This window comes from Colletotrichum orchidophilum, assembly GCF_001831195.1.
Source record: "Colletotrichum orchidophilum strain IMI 309357 chromosome Unknown Scaffold_208.1, whole genome shotgun sequence".
NCBI lineage: Eukaryota > Fungi > Ascomycota > Sordariomycetes > Glomerellales > Glomerellaceae > Colletotrichum > Colletotrichum orchidophilum.
Window position 1 is genome coordinate 249 of NW_019173164.1, and position 16,023 is coordinate 16,271.

General features: G+C 53.8%; 3 protein-coding genes across 3 annotated transcripts; 2 read left to right on the forward strand and 1 right to left on the reverse strand.

Annotated features, from left to right (window-relative positions):
• Positions 1-698: 698 nt before the first annotated feature.
• CORC01_13699 (phosphatidylinositolglycan class N) lies at positions 699-3,955 on the forward strand (the record flags this gene model as incomplete). The annotated part of the gene is made up of 6 exons (XM_022625315.1): positions 699-876; positions 945-2,500; positions 2,551-2,738; positions 2,828-2,939; positions 3,001-3,109; positions 3,162-3,955. The coding sequence occupies 6 exons, from the start codon at positions 699-701 to the stop codon at positions 3,953-3,955; spliced, it is 2,937 nt and encodes a 978-aa protein (XP_022468161.1).
• Positions 3,956-8,223: 4,268 nt separating this feature from the next.
• On the forward strand, positions 8,224-13,085 carry CORC01_13700 (fungal specific transcription factor domain-containing protein; the record flags this gene model as incomplete). The annotated part of the gene is made up of 6 exons (XM_022625316.1): positions 8,224-8,725; positions 8,849-9,236; positions 9,910-9,934; positions 10,139-10,156; positions 10,306-12,950; positions 13,013-13,085. The coding sequence occupies 6 exons, from the start codon at positions 8,224-8,226 to the stop codon at positions 13,083-13,085; spliced, it is 3,651 nt and encodes a 1,216-aa protein (XP_022468162.1).
• A 906-nt stretch (positions 13,086-13,991) lies between these two features.
• On the reverse strand, positions 13,992-15,953 carry CORC01_13701 (LysM domain-containing protein; the record flags this gene model as incomplete). The annotated part of the gene is made up of 1 exon (XM_022625317.1): positions 13,992-15,953. The coding sequence occupies one exon, from the start codon at positions 15,951-15,953 to the stop codon at positions 13,992-13,994; it is 1,962 nt and encodes a 653-aa protein (XP_022468163.1).
• Positions 15,954-16,023: the final 70 nt, after the last annotated feature.

Consider the following 16,023-nt stretch of genomic DNA (forward strand, 5'->3'; position numbering starts at 1 on the left):
ATACAACAATAGCGAGGTAGGAACGTAGGTAATCGTTAACATAGTTCTCAATTATTGTACAAAGGTACCATGTGCCAGGTAGAGAGTATGCGCAGGGAATATAGGTTATATCCAGGATGTGAGCTGTGTAAGCCCCGCTATATGCACACAGCCGCTCCCGCTCCACGGCGTGGGGCAGCCGATGTCGATGTGGGTCTTTGATCCCTATACTCCATACGTCGTGCAGTTCTAAGGTAGGAAACGTGTCGCGAAAACCAATAATTTCCGCGTCGATACGGATACAACAAGCGGGACGATTTTCGACCCTGGACTAGACATCGATTGCATTGGGCTGGACGGGACGGCTGTGCTCCCGTTTTTCACGAGTGAACGTCCAGCGCTGTGCACCAACATCATTATCTTTGCCTTAGTATAGGAGCAATGCGCGAGCCATGAGATGAACGCGCTTCCACTCTCTAACGTAGAGCCCTCGATCTCTTCCCCTTCACTCTTTTGATCCCCGTCATCTACCAGGCCAATCGACTCGGGCGCTGAACGAGTGGGTTTACTCATCCATTACCCACTCTGGGCGTGTCATACCCCCAGGCCATCGTTGATTGAACTACTCCTAGTTCCTTCCAGCGCGCAAGAGAAGACACCACAAGAGACACGACAACGAAGCAAAGAAGAGACGTCTCTCCCCTTCCCCCTCGTCCGTGATGGCTGTCTCCTCGCGCGCCGGCTTTTTAGCCGTCGCCGTCATCTTTCACCTCGCTTATATCTATTCGATTTTTGACATTTACTTTGTCAGTCCAATTGTTTCGGGCATGAAGCTCGTCCAAGTCGATCGACCGGAAAATTCCAAAGCTCCTGCTGATCGTCTGGTTCTTTTCGTGGGTATGCGCTCCTCTACCTTCTCCAATACTTCATGAAACCTATAGCAAGCTTCTGACACCCTATTCCAGGAGACGGTTTGCGAGCTGATAAGGCCTTCCAGTCCTTTCCCGACCCCTACCCCGAATCCGAGGATGACTTGACCCCGCGACCTCTTGCCCCTTTCCTACGATCCCGCGTCTTGGAACATGGCACCTTCGGGGTGTCGCACACGCGTGTGCCGACTGAATCTCGCCCTGGTCATGTTGCGCTCATTGCCGGTCTTTATGAAGACGTCTCGGCCGTGGCGACTGGCTGGAAGCTCAACCCTGTGAACTTCGACAGCGTCTTTAACCGGAGCCGTCATACCTGGAGCTGGGGATCACCCGATATTTTGCCCATGTTCGAGCAAGGCGCTGTCCCCGGGCGCGTCGATTCCTACACATACGGGCACGAGTTTGAGGATTTCAGTCAAGATGCGCTGCAATTGGACTTCTGGGTCTTTGACCATGTCAAGGAGCTTTTCGCCGATGCAGCTAAGAACGAGACTCTAGAAAGTGCCTTGCGCCAAGACAAGGTCGTCTTCTTTCTTCATCTTCTCGGCTTAGATACCAACGGGCACTCGTACCGTCCGTACTCGAAGGAATACTTGCATAACATCAAGGTTGTGGACCAAGGTGTCAAGGAGATTACAGAAATCATTGAGAATTATTACGCCGATGACCGGACCGCTTTCGTCTTCACTGCTGACCACGGCATGAGTGACTGGGGAAGCCACGGCGATGGCCATCCCAACAACACTCGCACACCCTTGATCACCTGGGGATCTGGCATTGCACCGCCGGTGCTCTCCTCTGGTTCTGTTGCTCCGGGACACGACGAGTACTCTTCCGACTGGCATCTTGATGAAATTAAAAGACACGACGTGGCGCAAGCTGATATTGCTGCCCTGATGGCGTATTTGATTGGTGTGGAGTTCCCTGCCAACTCAGTTGGCGAGCTTCCCTTGTCCTACATCTCGTCAAGTATCGAGGAGAAGGCGCAGGCGGCGCTTATCAACGCTCGCGAAATTCTAGAGATGTACAGGGTTAAAGAAGAGCAGAAGAAGGCCACGGAGCTTCGCTACCGACCATTCCAGCCGTTGAGCGACGCCGATCTGGCCCCTGAGCGCCGAGTGGCCGCTATCCAACGCTTAACTGACGCTGGCAACTATGAAGAGGCCATTGAGGAGTCTGCTGCTCTCATGAAGATTGCCTTGGAGGGCTTGAGATACCTTCAGACTTATGACTGGCTGTTCCTCCGCACTCTGGTCACAATTGGGTACCTTGGCTGGATGGCGTTCGCACTGACGGTTGTCGTTGATCTGCATGTTCTGCGTGGCAGCCAGCCTCCCTCCCGAACGACTTGGGGCACGTCGGCATTCACATCTGTCCTCGCAGCGCTGTACGCATCCTTCATCATTTCCAAGTCTCCGATCACTTATTATGCCTATGGCTTCTTCCCCGTCGTCTTCTGGGAGGAAGTCTGGGCCAGACGCAACTCTCTCATTGCAGGACGGAAGGTTCTTTTCGGGCACATCAAGACCGGAGCGAGTGTGTTTTCCTTTCTAGTGAACCTAATGGCTTACATAGGCATTATCGTGTCTCTGGTGAGATACACTTCTTCTGGCTGGTGGACAATGCTAAACCAGGCACACAGGCCCTAGGATATATTCATCGCGAAGTTCTTACCGTCATCTACGTTCTCGCGGCTTTTTGGCCAATGACATATGGCTTGAGATTTCTTCAGTTGAACTCTCTGTTGTCTGTCGTCTGGTTCTTCTCCTGCTTGGTCATGAGCTTGTTCACATTACTACCAGCTATGAAGTCCGAGGACATCTCTCTAATGTACGTCCAACACATGCCATTCCAAAAAGGAAAAAAAAAAAAAAAAAAGAGAGAGAGAGAGAAAACTGTAACGTACTGACGTATGGCAGTGTGGCCGGTGGAATCGTCATGGCCGCCATTGGTTTAGCATATCTTATCTGGGAGGACAGACTTTTGGCAAGGCCAGCTCTGCCAATATCCAGGGCTCTGACCGGTGTCCAGGTGAGTAACTTTTCTCAAGTTGAAGGGCTAGAAGAGAACAGGCTAACAAGAAGACTTGTAGATCGGCTTGATTTTGCTCGCAATCGTAGTTACTCGATCCAGCGCCGTTTCTCTCCAGGCCAAGGCGGGTTTGCCTCGGGGCAATCAAGTCGTAGGCTGGCTTGTTCTGGGTAAGTCTTAAAGGATAGGACAGCTTACCGGCGTTACTAACCACCTATGCAGCCATTTCGCTGCTTATGCCGTTGGCTCAGCGTCTGCAACCCAATAACCACTACAAGCATAGCCTGATGACCATGTTTTTGACCTGTGCCCCAACTTTCGTAATTTTGACCATCTCTTACGAAGGCCTCTTTTACGTGGCTTTCAGTATTTTGTTGGTCGCCTGGGTTGGTCTGGAACATCGTGTATTCGTGTTCAGCAAGGGCACTGAAGGGGAACGACGCTACCTATCGAATGACACTACCAATAGCCCACAGGAGTGGTCCACATCGGCTTTCAGGGCCTTGACTCTCGCCGACGCCCGAGTCTCGTTGTTCTTCTTCGTTTTGCTGCAATCAGCCTTCTTCAGTACCGGAAATGTGGCTTCCGTTTCGTCCTTTAGCCTGGACAGCGTGTATCGCCTGATCCCCATCTTCGATCCGTTCTCACAGGGAGCACTACTCGTTGTCAAGCTCATGATTCCTTTCGCTCTCATTTCGGCGAATCTTGGAATCCTCAATGTCAGACTTGGCGTGGCGCCTTCTTCTCTCTTCATGGTTGTGATGGCTATCAGCGATGTCCTCACACTATACTTCTTCTGGGTGGTGAAGGACGAGGGCTCTTGGCTGGAGATCGGCTCGACCATTAGCCATTTTGTCATAGCAAGTCTACTGTGCGTCTTCGTGGCGCTTCTAGAGGGTGTCAGCGCTGCATTCATTAGTGGCACCGAGGTTGAGGAGTCTCGACCAAGGCTCGGGCAGAACGGAACGTTGGTGTCTAGTTCCACCGAAGGCACAACTGCCAACGGTAAGACATAGTTTGCTGTTTGAAAGCTAAAGCGGAACACAGTTTTAATTAGACTGAGGATAATGTACATATGATGGCATCAAACACTAGTTTACTGTAAGGCCTGGTGATAACCGGATTGGGATGGGTTCATATGTATGGAAACAACCCGCAGGATATCCTGGACGTTGCAGACACCGGTAAGACCCGGGATGAGCTTGGCAAGCTGTATCTACAAATCGCCATTTTTACGTGCCGTCCGTTGACCGACTTGAATGCTGGTGACATCCTTATACACCACCCTATCATGTCCGGGCAGAGCGCTTGGCTTCAGATACGTGGTTCTTGCCGATGACGAGATTTCGGCTCAAGCCCCCGTCTCCAGACATTACTTTGCCTCGGCATTGTCTAGACAGAGATTGTGTTATATTTAAACCTGTGAATCCCCGGTGATCCAAAGGGCTGCTCCGGGATATACTGTTGGCCGTAGGGGGACGGGAAGCGCGGTGAGAATTTTATTGAGCTGATCCCGTTCGCTAGGAGAGGACAGGAGGAAAGGGAACAATGCGGACGGGGGTCGGGGAGCTACGGCCATCTGCCATGCAAGGAACCGCGCGATGACAGAATTTACAACAGACTAGCATGGTGATCTGCCTGGAGTTGAGTGATCTAAGAGAGGACCCGGGGACATAATGCGGGGAAGTAGAGACGTAGCAACCCAACCAGCCCCTAGTTTTGTGATTGAAGATATCAAATGCTGGACGTTAGTTCCTTGGCTGGGCGTTTCATTCGTGCATGTATGATGTGGTAGCAACCTTGGACATGTCTTGTTCTGTCCTATAATATATATCCATACAGGTTACTTTCGCCAAGTTACAGGATCGGAGAATGCGGTGGATGTACTACCTACACCGGGCTAGTTGGACATGGCTTTTCTCTTGCCTGCCGAGAAAGCCGGACCCGCGATTCTGCAAGGGTGGGGGGTGGTCGGGCGGGGAGGAAGACAGGTGTACACTAGTGTTAGGTAGACAACAGTATCAATTTGAAGCAGGCGGGGAATATATCGGGCAATGAAAGTTGGGGAAGGGCAGTAGACGTCAGGACCAGGTGTCGAGGCAAGAGCCTGGATGTTTTACTACTAGAGAACTGTAGTCATTTCTGCACTCGGTAGAGATTCAAGGGCTCAATGCACTCTGGGTTGGCAGCCTTCAAGAAGCATGCTCGAGGAAGAGGAATATCGATTTTGTAACGCGCACGTTGATACATCGGGATGTGACGGTAGGTAGCCCACGGGCGAAGCTGCATCTCTAAATCAACACGCCAAACCGGTAAACAGCGCGGGGACTGTTCAGTCGCCGTTCCTCCGACGATGGTGGATCGAAGTCATCTCAAGACAGCATCAGTAACGGTTCCGTCCTCACAGGGCCTCGTCTTGGAGAGTTTGTGGCGTCTCGAAGCCAACTTTGGCAGAAGCATTTGTCACCGGCTGTGCAACACACACACGCACCTACAGACAGGCCCTCGCACATGGAGAGAGAAAAGTCCTGTCTCGTACTAGTTACCATGTGGAGGTACACTAGCGGCACATTGCTTTACAGCTAGTATCCCAGTCGCCATCGTGCCATCCATTGCTCGGGTTCCGCGCGCGGAAATCTTGATGAGCAGTTCAACTAATCGACTCTGTCGCAACGTCAGTGCTTCCACCCCTGGAAAAGTGCCGTGCGCCGCGCCATCTCTCAATTTCACCACTTAAGCATATCGCCATGGCAATTTCTGGATATTTTACCAAGTTGTGGTGATGGTGGTGGTGCTGCCGCATGCGCCGGTACCCTTGCCATGGCCAGGGAAACGCTGCCCAGCAATCGGAAGTGCCCGGCGAGACCAGAGCCAATCCATGTCCCTCCCCCCCCATCCCCTCCCGATTTCGAGCGATCATGGAGAGGTTGGACGGTGCAGACAGGAGAGTGAGCACCCACGCACTCTCAAGTTTGTGGCTGCTGCTGCGCTGCTGCATGATTGACACTAGACGCACATAGAGCAGCGTGGCCATGTACAGTAGTTGAGGTCGTGATCATATGCTTTTCTCGGCAGCATTCTGAGCCCCTCAGGGAGCCTGGAGGCAGCAGATATCCACTCGGAGACACACAGCGTGGTCCTTGCCTAAAGAAGTAATGCATGCGCGGACCAGACCGTTTCGGAGCACACCCCCGATCCATACCCTTACCGCGACGTGCCGCGACGTACCGCGATGACCACAGCGACCACAGCGGCCCTCCCAAAGCAGAAGCAGGAGCACATCACCACCACTCGATCACCGTACCTACTTCGTACCGCACCGCACCGATCCTGCTCCTTACCTGCATCTGCGCGCGCGCCCAGCCTGCACCCCGCCCCTTAAGTTACGGGCCTGCGCCTGGCCCTTGCCCTTCCCTGCCTTGGAGCCTGGGTCTGCAACCGCAACCCGCACCCTTAGGAGTCCATTCCCCGTCCACCATGTCCAATTCCATCTCTTTACCCCAGATCTAGCGGGTTGCGCCCAGCCTCACCCTCACCCATACCCATACCCATACCTACCGGTTCGAAAAGGGCATCAAAAAGAACAAATGTGAGATGGATGGCCGGGGAGGAGCGGAACGAGTGGGTTCACTCGTCAGTCTCTGATTCCCAACACGAAGTAGCGCATGACTTTTTCAACCTGTGGCGTGGGTTGGATTCTGAATCACTGCCACCTGCGGCAACAAATACTGCTTCATGTCCGGCTGCCTCATGGGCTACGCAGGCTAGCTTCCCGTCACACTTGATACCTCAATTCTGCACATACCCGAGGTACCCTACGTACCTACATCATGGGCGGGCCATGGCACACGATCACTCCGTCTTCGCTAGAAGCCGGAGCCAAGACGCTGGCGGGGGAGCGGCTGCACCGTTGAAAAGTCTCACATGCTTGCCCCGTAAACGTTTGTGGCTTCTTATTCCATCGGCCTGGGGTACACTTCCTCGAGGCTGCCACACTCACCCACGGGACCATAATCTCGGCGTCAAGAGCCAAGGGAACCACCAAGCTAACCATTGGCGGCGTCAGAGGCGAAACCTGGCGTTGGTCACGTAGAAACTACATGCTAAGGACGGGCATGATGTGATTCTTTTTTGCGTTGTACCTGGGGGCTTGGTATTGGTGTCAGCTCACGTAGCCGGATCCTTTCTTCCAGACTCTAGTTATCGTCTCTGTTGTCTATAATAGACGATGCTCGCTCCCGTTCACGCGTATCTTGTCGCGGCGCAAAACACCCAAGCCTCAAAAGCAAGCATAGCTGCGGATCACCAGGAACGAAACGCAAAATAACGCCTGTTTTAGGACCCGCTGCGGCTTTAGTTGGACAAGTCGAGCCTCAACTGGATCCGATATCTGAAAGAAAACGAAGCTGGGACCAGATGACTGGCCTGACCTCCCTCGGTGCGATTGGGCCTTTCAAATTTCGACTCTTCCTTTTGCTCATGGTACAAGGCAGATCGTCCCGGGACAAGGGCAGGCGAGCTTACCTTACTTACACGGGAGCCGATTGCGAGACATCGAGAAGCAGCGAGTGAACGTTGAGAGAGTGCAGTGCATACCATAATAGTGGGTCGCATGCAACGTTGAACCCGGGAGCAGGCGACAGCAAGCGGTAGAAACGCCAAGGGCTCGATACTGCTAAAGCTAAAGCTGACTGCCTTTTCTGTCTATGCTGGCTGGTGAATAGCTTAGTGATGGTAAGAGGGGCCGCTCAAGAAGGAACGCAAGCAGCGGCAAATCGGCATATGCAGCGGGCATCTGGGTGGACACGACTTGGTTTCTGATCCTGATCTCTAATATCCCGTCATCGGCCGACCTCAAACCTACAGGCGGCAACTCTGTTCAACCATCAGACCAAGAAAAAGCGTCCACAAAAAAAACACCAGGGTATCTCGGCAGGAAAACAGGGATCTTGAGCAGCATACATGACAGCAGCTCTAGGTCTGTAGGGACCTCGTTCGCGGTATGCCATGTTGTAGGTTACTTGAAGGTATGCGACCCACGACGGTCCTTGTACTTGCCGTTGAACTACAGTGCCATCGACCGTCGTCTTTTCATATCTGTATTTGCAGAACATGCTGGCTTCTGCCCAGGCAGTCGAAATTCCTCCTGCGCAAAGAAAACACCACCTTGTACGCGGTAGCTAATTATCCGAGTTACACGACAGCAATACACGCCAGCCGCCAGCCAAAGGAGAACCTTCCATCCGAGAGCAGGAGATCAGCCATCTCCTGTGAGCAAAGTTGAATGGCTGTGGTCCCGTGGCCAAGTGTGCCGAATCTTGACGAGGACGGTGACATTGAGTTCCCCGGAGTTGTGCTATTGAAGCAGCAGCAGGAAACCCAGCAAGAAACCCATCAGCATTATCATTATCAACAAAGCGTATCCGTACCACTGTCGCAGCGAAACTACTTTGGATCTGAACGAGAAAAACAGGGAGCCAGCCCTTCAGCGTTGAGCAAAGACACAGACGTTGAGGTCAGAAAGCACAGCCTCGACCATCACGTCAGCCGCGACCTGGACCTGAACTTGACCTTCAGCCTTGACCTCGGTATCGACCGTGACATTGACCTTCCAGCGGCTCAGTTTGTCGACGCGGCCGAATCTGGGATCCTGACAGAGAACAATTACAACGCCATTGCCGGACCGCGGCAACAAGGCGAGACCAATCCAACGTCAGTGCTCTTCCCATTCCACCAAGAGCCGCCAGAGCAACATCAGTTGTTTGCTACGGGAGGAGCGGATATAAGTGAAGGAGGAGGAATATCCGAAGGAGCAGGAGTAATAGTTCCCACGTTTGCATTGCACCTACCTGTAGGTTCCGGACTTGCTGGCGATCCATCTTTTACTTCTTTGGGACGGTCCGCATTAGCAACAGCATCACCAACAGCGGGAGCAGCAGGAGCGTCGGCAGACGTGCACTTTCCGAATTCCATCTCATCAATCTCCAGCCCCAGCAGCACCGGCACTAGCAGCTCCACCGCCTCCAGTTCCACGTCCCGCCGGTCCATCCTCTTCCCATCAGCAGCACCGGCATCAGGGGAAACACCGCTTGACCACTCCCACGCCCATTCCCGCTCCCACTCCTTGTCGCTCACCTCACCCCCCCTCCACCCGCGTCCGCATCCGCACCTGCACACGTACCCGCACCCACGCCACCTGAACAATACTCGCGCACATCAGAAGTACCAGAAGAAGTACCAGAAGCCTTACCAGCGTCAGCAACAGGGCCACCACCACCAACACCACTCCCACTCCCCGTACCCAGCCGGCCAGACCAGCCACCACCACTACCACCATAATCACCAGGCTCCGCTGCCTCCGTCAATCCCAGTCCCAGTACCAGTACCAACACCGGCACCAACACCAACGCCGGCACCAGCACCAGCACCGATACTAGCACCAGCACTGCCAGAGCCAGAGCCAGAGCCAGAGCCAGACGTTGTTGCGCCTGGGCCACCAGAGCCAGTGACTCGGCCGCTGCCACACCTGTTCCCTCCCACTGGCCCTCCTCCTATTACTAGTCGACCGGAGAAATTCATCGACGAGTCTCTTCAACATTACCTTCACGACTCCGTCGCAGCTCACGCTCCACCGTTCCCTATGGATGTCGATATGTCTTCGACCGACCTTTCGGCTCAGCAGCAGCAACAGCAGCAACAAAATCAGCATCAGTCACCACAAAAGTCCGAGTCGCCATCGCAGGCCCAAGGAACGTCTTCCAATCCCGCTGGTACGAGTCCCAACACCCAAGGTAGCTCTGCTGCCTCTGCTGCTGCTGCTGCCGCCGCCGCCGCCGCAGCGGCGAACCACTTGAGTTTTCGCAGGTTCGTTCCTCACCACCAACCTCCCTTCTGTTGATTTCTCTCCGTAGCTATCTTCCAATCAATGGCGGGTACAGCCTGTGTGCTAATTTATTGTTGAATCGAACAGGCAACGAGCTTCTAGAGCTTGCGAGGTACGTAGTCTCCCACCTTTGTGTTTTGTCGCGCCCGCCATTCCGTGGCCCCTCTGCCCACTTTGTGCCGAGGTATCGCTGCCCGCGCCGCGGCGCCGCGTTGCGCTCTACTGGTGCACTGCGGCACTGCGAGATCTCACGCCCACCTCTTGTAGACCCTTCTTTATCTGAATCAAAGCTAATAGGTGACTCTGTATTGTACAGACATGCCACGCCCGCAAGGTACGAATAGTCTTCTTCTCTAATTGTGTCCTCTTTCGTGGGGCGACTACACTTCGATACGGCCACCTCCCACTAGCAACCGATTTTCATTTGCACTTTTATCCTATCGACTCTCTTCGCCGAACCTCTTATTCTAATATCTGCTTCAGGTACGATGCGACGCCGCGAGCCTCGGCGTTCCTTGCACGAACTGCGTCGCCTTCCAGATAGAATGTCGCATTCCGACCCCTAAGCGCAAGAAGACTACCAATGCCGGAACGAACAAGGACTCGGACAGGTCTGCCTCAGCTTCGCCGTTTCCACAGGCTCTCAATCATGGGCTAACTGAGGTGTGCTCCAGCGAGAAAGGAGACAATGTCGATGATCGTTCACCGAGAGCTCCCAGTGTGCCTGCCCCAGGGCCTGGGACTTTCCCGCCGCGGACCCCCGCTGTTTATCACACCACGGATGGCACGCCGTCGTCCACCTACACCGAGTCGCAAGCCCGAAAGGAGGAGGTTGACAGTGGCACTTATCTCAACCTGGTGATGAAACCCAAGTTCACGAGAGCCCCAATAACAGATGCCGGCAGGGTTGCGTATCTTGGAGAGTCGTCCAATCTGACGTTGCTCGTACACGATCGACAAGGCTCGTCAGACGTTGTCCACTACCCTCTACCCGAAAATGTCAGGGGTTCCAGAGCCCGACTGACCGAGCTGGACAATGTCGAAATCGATATCCTGCACCAGCGCGGTGCCTTCCTACTACCACCGAGGTCGCTATGCGATGAGCTCATCGACTCCTACTTCAAATGGATTCATCCGATCGTTCCGGTCATTAACCGGACCCGCTTCATGCGACAATACCGTGATCCCAAGAACCCCCCGTCCCTTTTGCTTTTGCAGGCTGTGCTGCTGGCCGGCTCAAGAGTCTGCACGAACCCGCAACTAATGGATGCCAACGGCTCGACGACGCCCGCTGCCCTGACCTTCTACAAGAGAGCGAAGGCCCTATACGATGCCAACTATGAGGACGATCGGGTTACCATTGTGCAGTCATTACTGTTAATGGGTTGGTACTGGGAAGGGCCGGAAGATGTCACCAAGAACGTTTTCTATTGGAGTCGAGTCGCCACCATCGTTGCTCAGGGTTCTGGAATGCATCGAAGTGTTGAGCAGTCACAACTCAGCCGCTCCGACAAGAGACTATGGAAAAGAATCTGGTGGACTCTGTTCACACGAGATAGGTCTGTTGCCGTCGCTCTCGGCCGACCAGTCCACATCAACCTCGATGATTCCGACGTTGAAATGCTCACAGAGGATGACTTCATCGAGGATGATGGCGATCGTAACAGCGAGTATCCCCCCGACCCCATACACGTACAATTTTTCATGCAGTACGTCAAACTCTGCGAAATCATGGGTCTGGTGCTGTCCCAGCAGTACTCAGTAGCCTCCAAAGGTCGGCAGCGAAACGCTATCGACTTGACACACAGCGACATGGCTCTCGCGGACTGGCTTCAAAACTGTCCAAAGATCGTGTACTGGGAGGTTGCTCGGCATCACTTCTGGTCAGCCCTGCTGCACTCGAATTATTACACGACACTGTGCCTTTTACACAGGGCTCACATGCCACCGAATGGAGGCAGTCGTTTTCCTGACGATTCTCCCTATCCCTCACGAAACATCGCATTTCAAGCCGCGGCTATGATTACCTCCATCATTGAGAACTTGGCAGCTCACGGCGAACTTCGATTTTGTCCGGCTTTTGTCGTGTACAGCTTATTCTCAGCACTCATCATGCACGTGTACCAAATGAGGTCACCGGTCCCATCGATCCAGCAGGTGACCCAGGACAGGTTACGAACATGCATGCAGGCCCTCAAGGAAGTGTCCCGAGTTTGGCTGGTAGGAAAGATGGTATACACCTTGTTTGAGTCCATCATAGGAAACAAAGTTCTTGAGGAACGATTGCAGAAGGCTGCGGGCAAGAGGCATAGGAAAGCACAGCAGGCGTTGGCGCAGCTCGAGCAGCAACAGCGGCCCCAGGACGTCGCTAAGAGGAAGTACGATGACATGGCGATCGACTTCAGCGTCAACACTCCAACGCCTCAGGAGTCCTACGAAAGATCACGCCCACAGACCCCCAGCCACATGAAGGGCGACGGTGGTCCAAATCAGCAGACGATGCCACCGCCTATCACATCACCCAATGCGAGACAGAACGCAGACACGTTCATGGGCGGAACCTCTTCTAGGCCGCAGACCAGGCCAGCTACACCCTTCAACCCTTCATTCTCTGTGCCGGCCACGCCGCCAGACCTCTACCTTGTTACGCGCAATTCACCCAATATTTCTCAGTCCTTGTGGGAAAATTTCCAACCCGATCAGCTTTTCCCAGATAGCGCAAGTATGCCGGCGTTTCCACACATGTCGCCTCCGCTACCGAATCAACAAGGCATAGACGCAGGCCTCATGGCGCAACTGCAGAACACTAACATGCAAAGTGGTCTACCGGCGCAAAATACCCAGTTCCAGCCACGAGGCACTAATAAAACAGGGTTGAGCGGAAGCCCTTCGCAAGGCGCGAATGTCCTTGGATCCGGCATGCAAGGTTTTCAACAGCAGCAACCACAGCAGCAACAACAGTCACATGGTCAAGGGCAGACCTCCAACAACAATAACGGTCTCAACAGCAATCTCTGGACGGCGAATTTTGACGGATTGATGCCGGATGGTCAAAGCCCAAGTGACAGCTGGAGCACAGGATCTGCTCAAGGGCAACCTGTCCCAAACACGCTCAATGTTGAAGATTGGTAAGCAGACGCCACGGTTGAGCAACGAGGACACCGCAGTGAGCTGACGTTATCGTGTTCAGGTTCCAATTTTTCGGCATTAATAACGGCGACCTGGCTAGCATGAATCTCGACCTGGGTTTGGGGCCTCAGTAGAGAAGGCAGTAGGATGATTTTGCGCGAATTCTATCAGCCGTCTCTAAAGTATCTACAACAAAAGTTAACTAGCGACATTGACGGAAGGTGCATCGCGGATGTATCGCGAAATGATACCATCCCGTCACGGGAGCTTCGTATTTATTACTTGCAATTGCGAGAGAAATATCATACCGGACATTCCTGAGCGATGGACCTATGAAATGCATACAAGTATTCCAATGTGAGGCAACAGTTGAGTAAGCGAGAGAACTGTATCTCGTAATTCAAGCGTTGTGGTATTGAAAGCTGGCTGGGCTTGAATGATGCTATATAATCAAAGCCAAAGATTGGAATTTAGAAGCGTCGAGATTCGTTTCCTTGCCACAAATCTCCCTTCAGTTTCCCTCCTCGTCCAAACGAACGTAAGCGACAATCCTCGATTGCATGTCCCAAGCCTGGGCCACAACCCACTCTTGTACTGTAGAAAGACGCAACCAATGTGCTCCCAAGTCTAAATGTTTGAATATAAAAATTGTAAACAAGTTACCAAATAAAAAAAAAGGGGGGGGGGGGTTGAGGGTGGTGGTATGGGTGGTCTCAGGTAGGCTACACGCGTCCCCATTCGGATGGAAGCTGAACGACAGCTTACCGGCCACGCAACATCTTCCCTTCTAACCCCCTCCCCTCCCATTAATGCCCGCTAACGCCTGTTTAATGCGCGAACACTGTACATAAATCCGGCACCTGCACACCGCTCCTACACCTTGTGGGCATTTTGTTCCTTGAAAATTGGATCGTGAGGTGCGCTCCTGCTGAGTCTTTGTTTAAGGAATTGGCAGTATTGGAAAAAGCAACTCTCATGTATAGTCCCCAGTTCCCAAGTCGTTCGCTTCCATAGGAAGGTAGACTTGCTTTGGGCGGGCTCTAGTCCGACTTTTTGCCCTTTGCTGCAGCTCCGTTGTTACTCAAGCCTCGTCCTCTAACGGAACCTTCTCCATCGCTCCTCCCAGTCGAGCCGACCATCATTGGTGCAGCGTCAAGCAAGCCTGTATTGGTCACCCCGCTGCCTGCTGGGATGGGCAACCTTCCATCATCGCTGTTTGTGTCGGTCAACTCGATGAGATCCAGATCGTCTGCTTGACGGCCACGGGTTCCCAGGATGGGTGTGCCCGGAGATTTTGCGAATGCGCCTCGAAGCCATGTCTCTACCGATGCTGCTGCGCGGTCCAGGCCTGAGCCTTGTCGGGACGTCGCCAACAAATCTTGTCCCTCGTCATAAGGACTTTCCACAATGCCGCTGCTAGAACCCGGTCGGAATCCAAAATTTGCAGTCTCAGAACCCATGACGGAAATTGATGGAAGCGACTCATCGATGGCGATACCAGGGAGGTGTTTCTTCGCCCAAGAGTTCAGGTAATCTTTCTCCGGACCAGGTGCTCGTACACTTCGCCCCAAAGAGCCTACACCACCGGGCCTCCTCATCCATGCTGGCCGCGTATCACCCGCATCACTGCCCATCCTGCTCCTCGAGGACGCCGGAGTGGATCGCCCCGGCGTGCCGGGCAAGTTGGGCCTACTGCTCAAATTGCTTTGGCGTCGCGATGATGGCCTGCCGACTTGTTCAGGACTTTCTGTGAGTCCAGCTGTTATTGCTGCAGCATCGAGAGAGTGTCTCGGCGTGGATATACTCGAGGTGCTTCGGAGGCTCTTCTTCCTTCGTGGCGGGAAGTACCCAATCGTTTTGCTCGACACGCGGGCAATCTCAACTGGTTTAGGAACAGAGTCCAGTGTGACCCATCGAACGTGAGACCAGGGAGGATCTTCGTGGTTTTCGTTGTTGGAGAGTCGAGACGCTGAGCCATTGAGGACCGGCAGACTGAAAAAGTCGACTGGCTGCGGCTGCGGCTGCGGCTGCGTCGGGCTCGCTTTGCCCCATCCATGAGCGCTTCGAGGTTCCGGTGTTGGAGCGAGCAAGTCGACATTTTGCCCCTCGTGCGAAGGCGGTTCGCAAGGGCGACCCTTGACTTCGCATGCATCTACTGGTATGGCAAGCCACTTGCGCACCAGTATGTCTCTAGACCACAGGCCGTTCGCCTTCCTGAATGCGTCTTCACGGCACCTGTACTTGAGCACTATGCCGGCATAGGTGTCAGTTGGTTGCACATGGTGTATATACACCAGTTGGTCTTGGATCTCTTCCTCTTGTGGAGTGTCCCTGGTGATCTCGTCCGAGTTTCTCTTCTTATACTTGCCAAACACATCGAGACCCCCGTTAACTCCGTCATGACTTTCCAAAACGCTCGCTGTCCGGGCTGCCTTGAGGGCAGCATCTCTTTCCGCAAGAGAGCCTGCCGCAATGTCCTGGTGAGCAGGCCTAGTACTGGACGGCGGTGCAGGACCCCAGTCTTTGGGAGCCTTCCGTGGCGGGGTAGAGTAATCCCTTTTCAAAGGATTGATGTTCGTCCGTCTCCCTTCCCTGTGATCTGACTCGTATCCCGCGTCGTGGACACTTCCGCCAGACAGGAGGGATGAAGCCAGCCCCTGGATGGAAGCCCAGCCTTGCGACCATGTGGTATCGAGGAAACTGGCCGAGTTGGGTGCGGTATTGTTTCGACGGTTGGCAACAGATGCAGTTCGAGCACCAGATTTGGAGGTATCACGGGATAAGTGGCCGGAAGGCATGGGGCTTGGCTCGCGGCTTGGTAAACGCAAGGCGGAGAATGAAGCCGAAAGCCTATCCAAAGGCCCTCCGGCCGTGGAAGAATCCTCAACAGTGCTGATGAGGCGTCGGTTGCGTGGGCGGGCTTCGGCATCATGACGTGCTGGCATGAGGGCCGAAGAAGACATGTGTGATGTCGACCCAGCCGGGTTTAGGGAATCTGCCATGATAGAGCAAGGCCGCCCACCTTGTCGCTTAGGTGGTAGGCACTTGAAAGGGAGGGCATCAGCGCGTGGC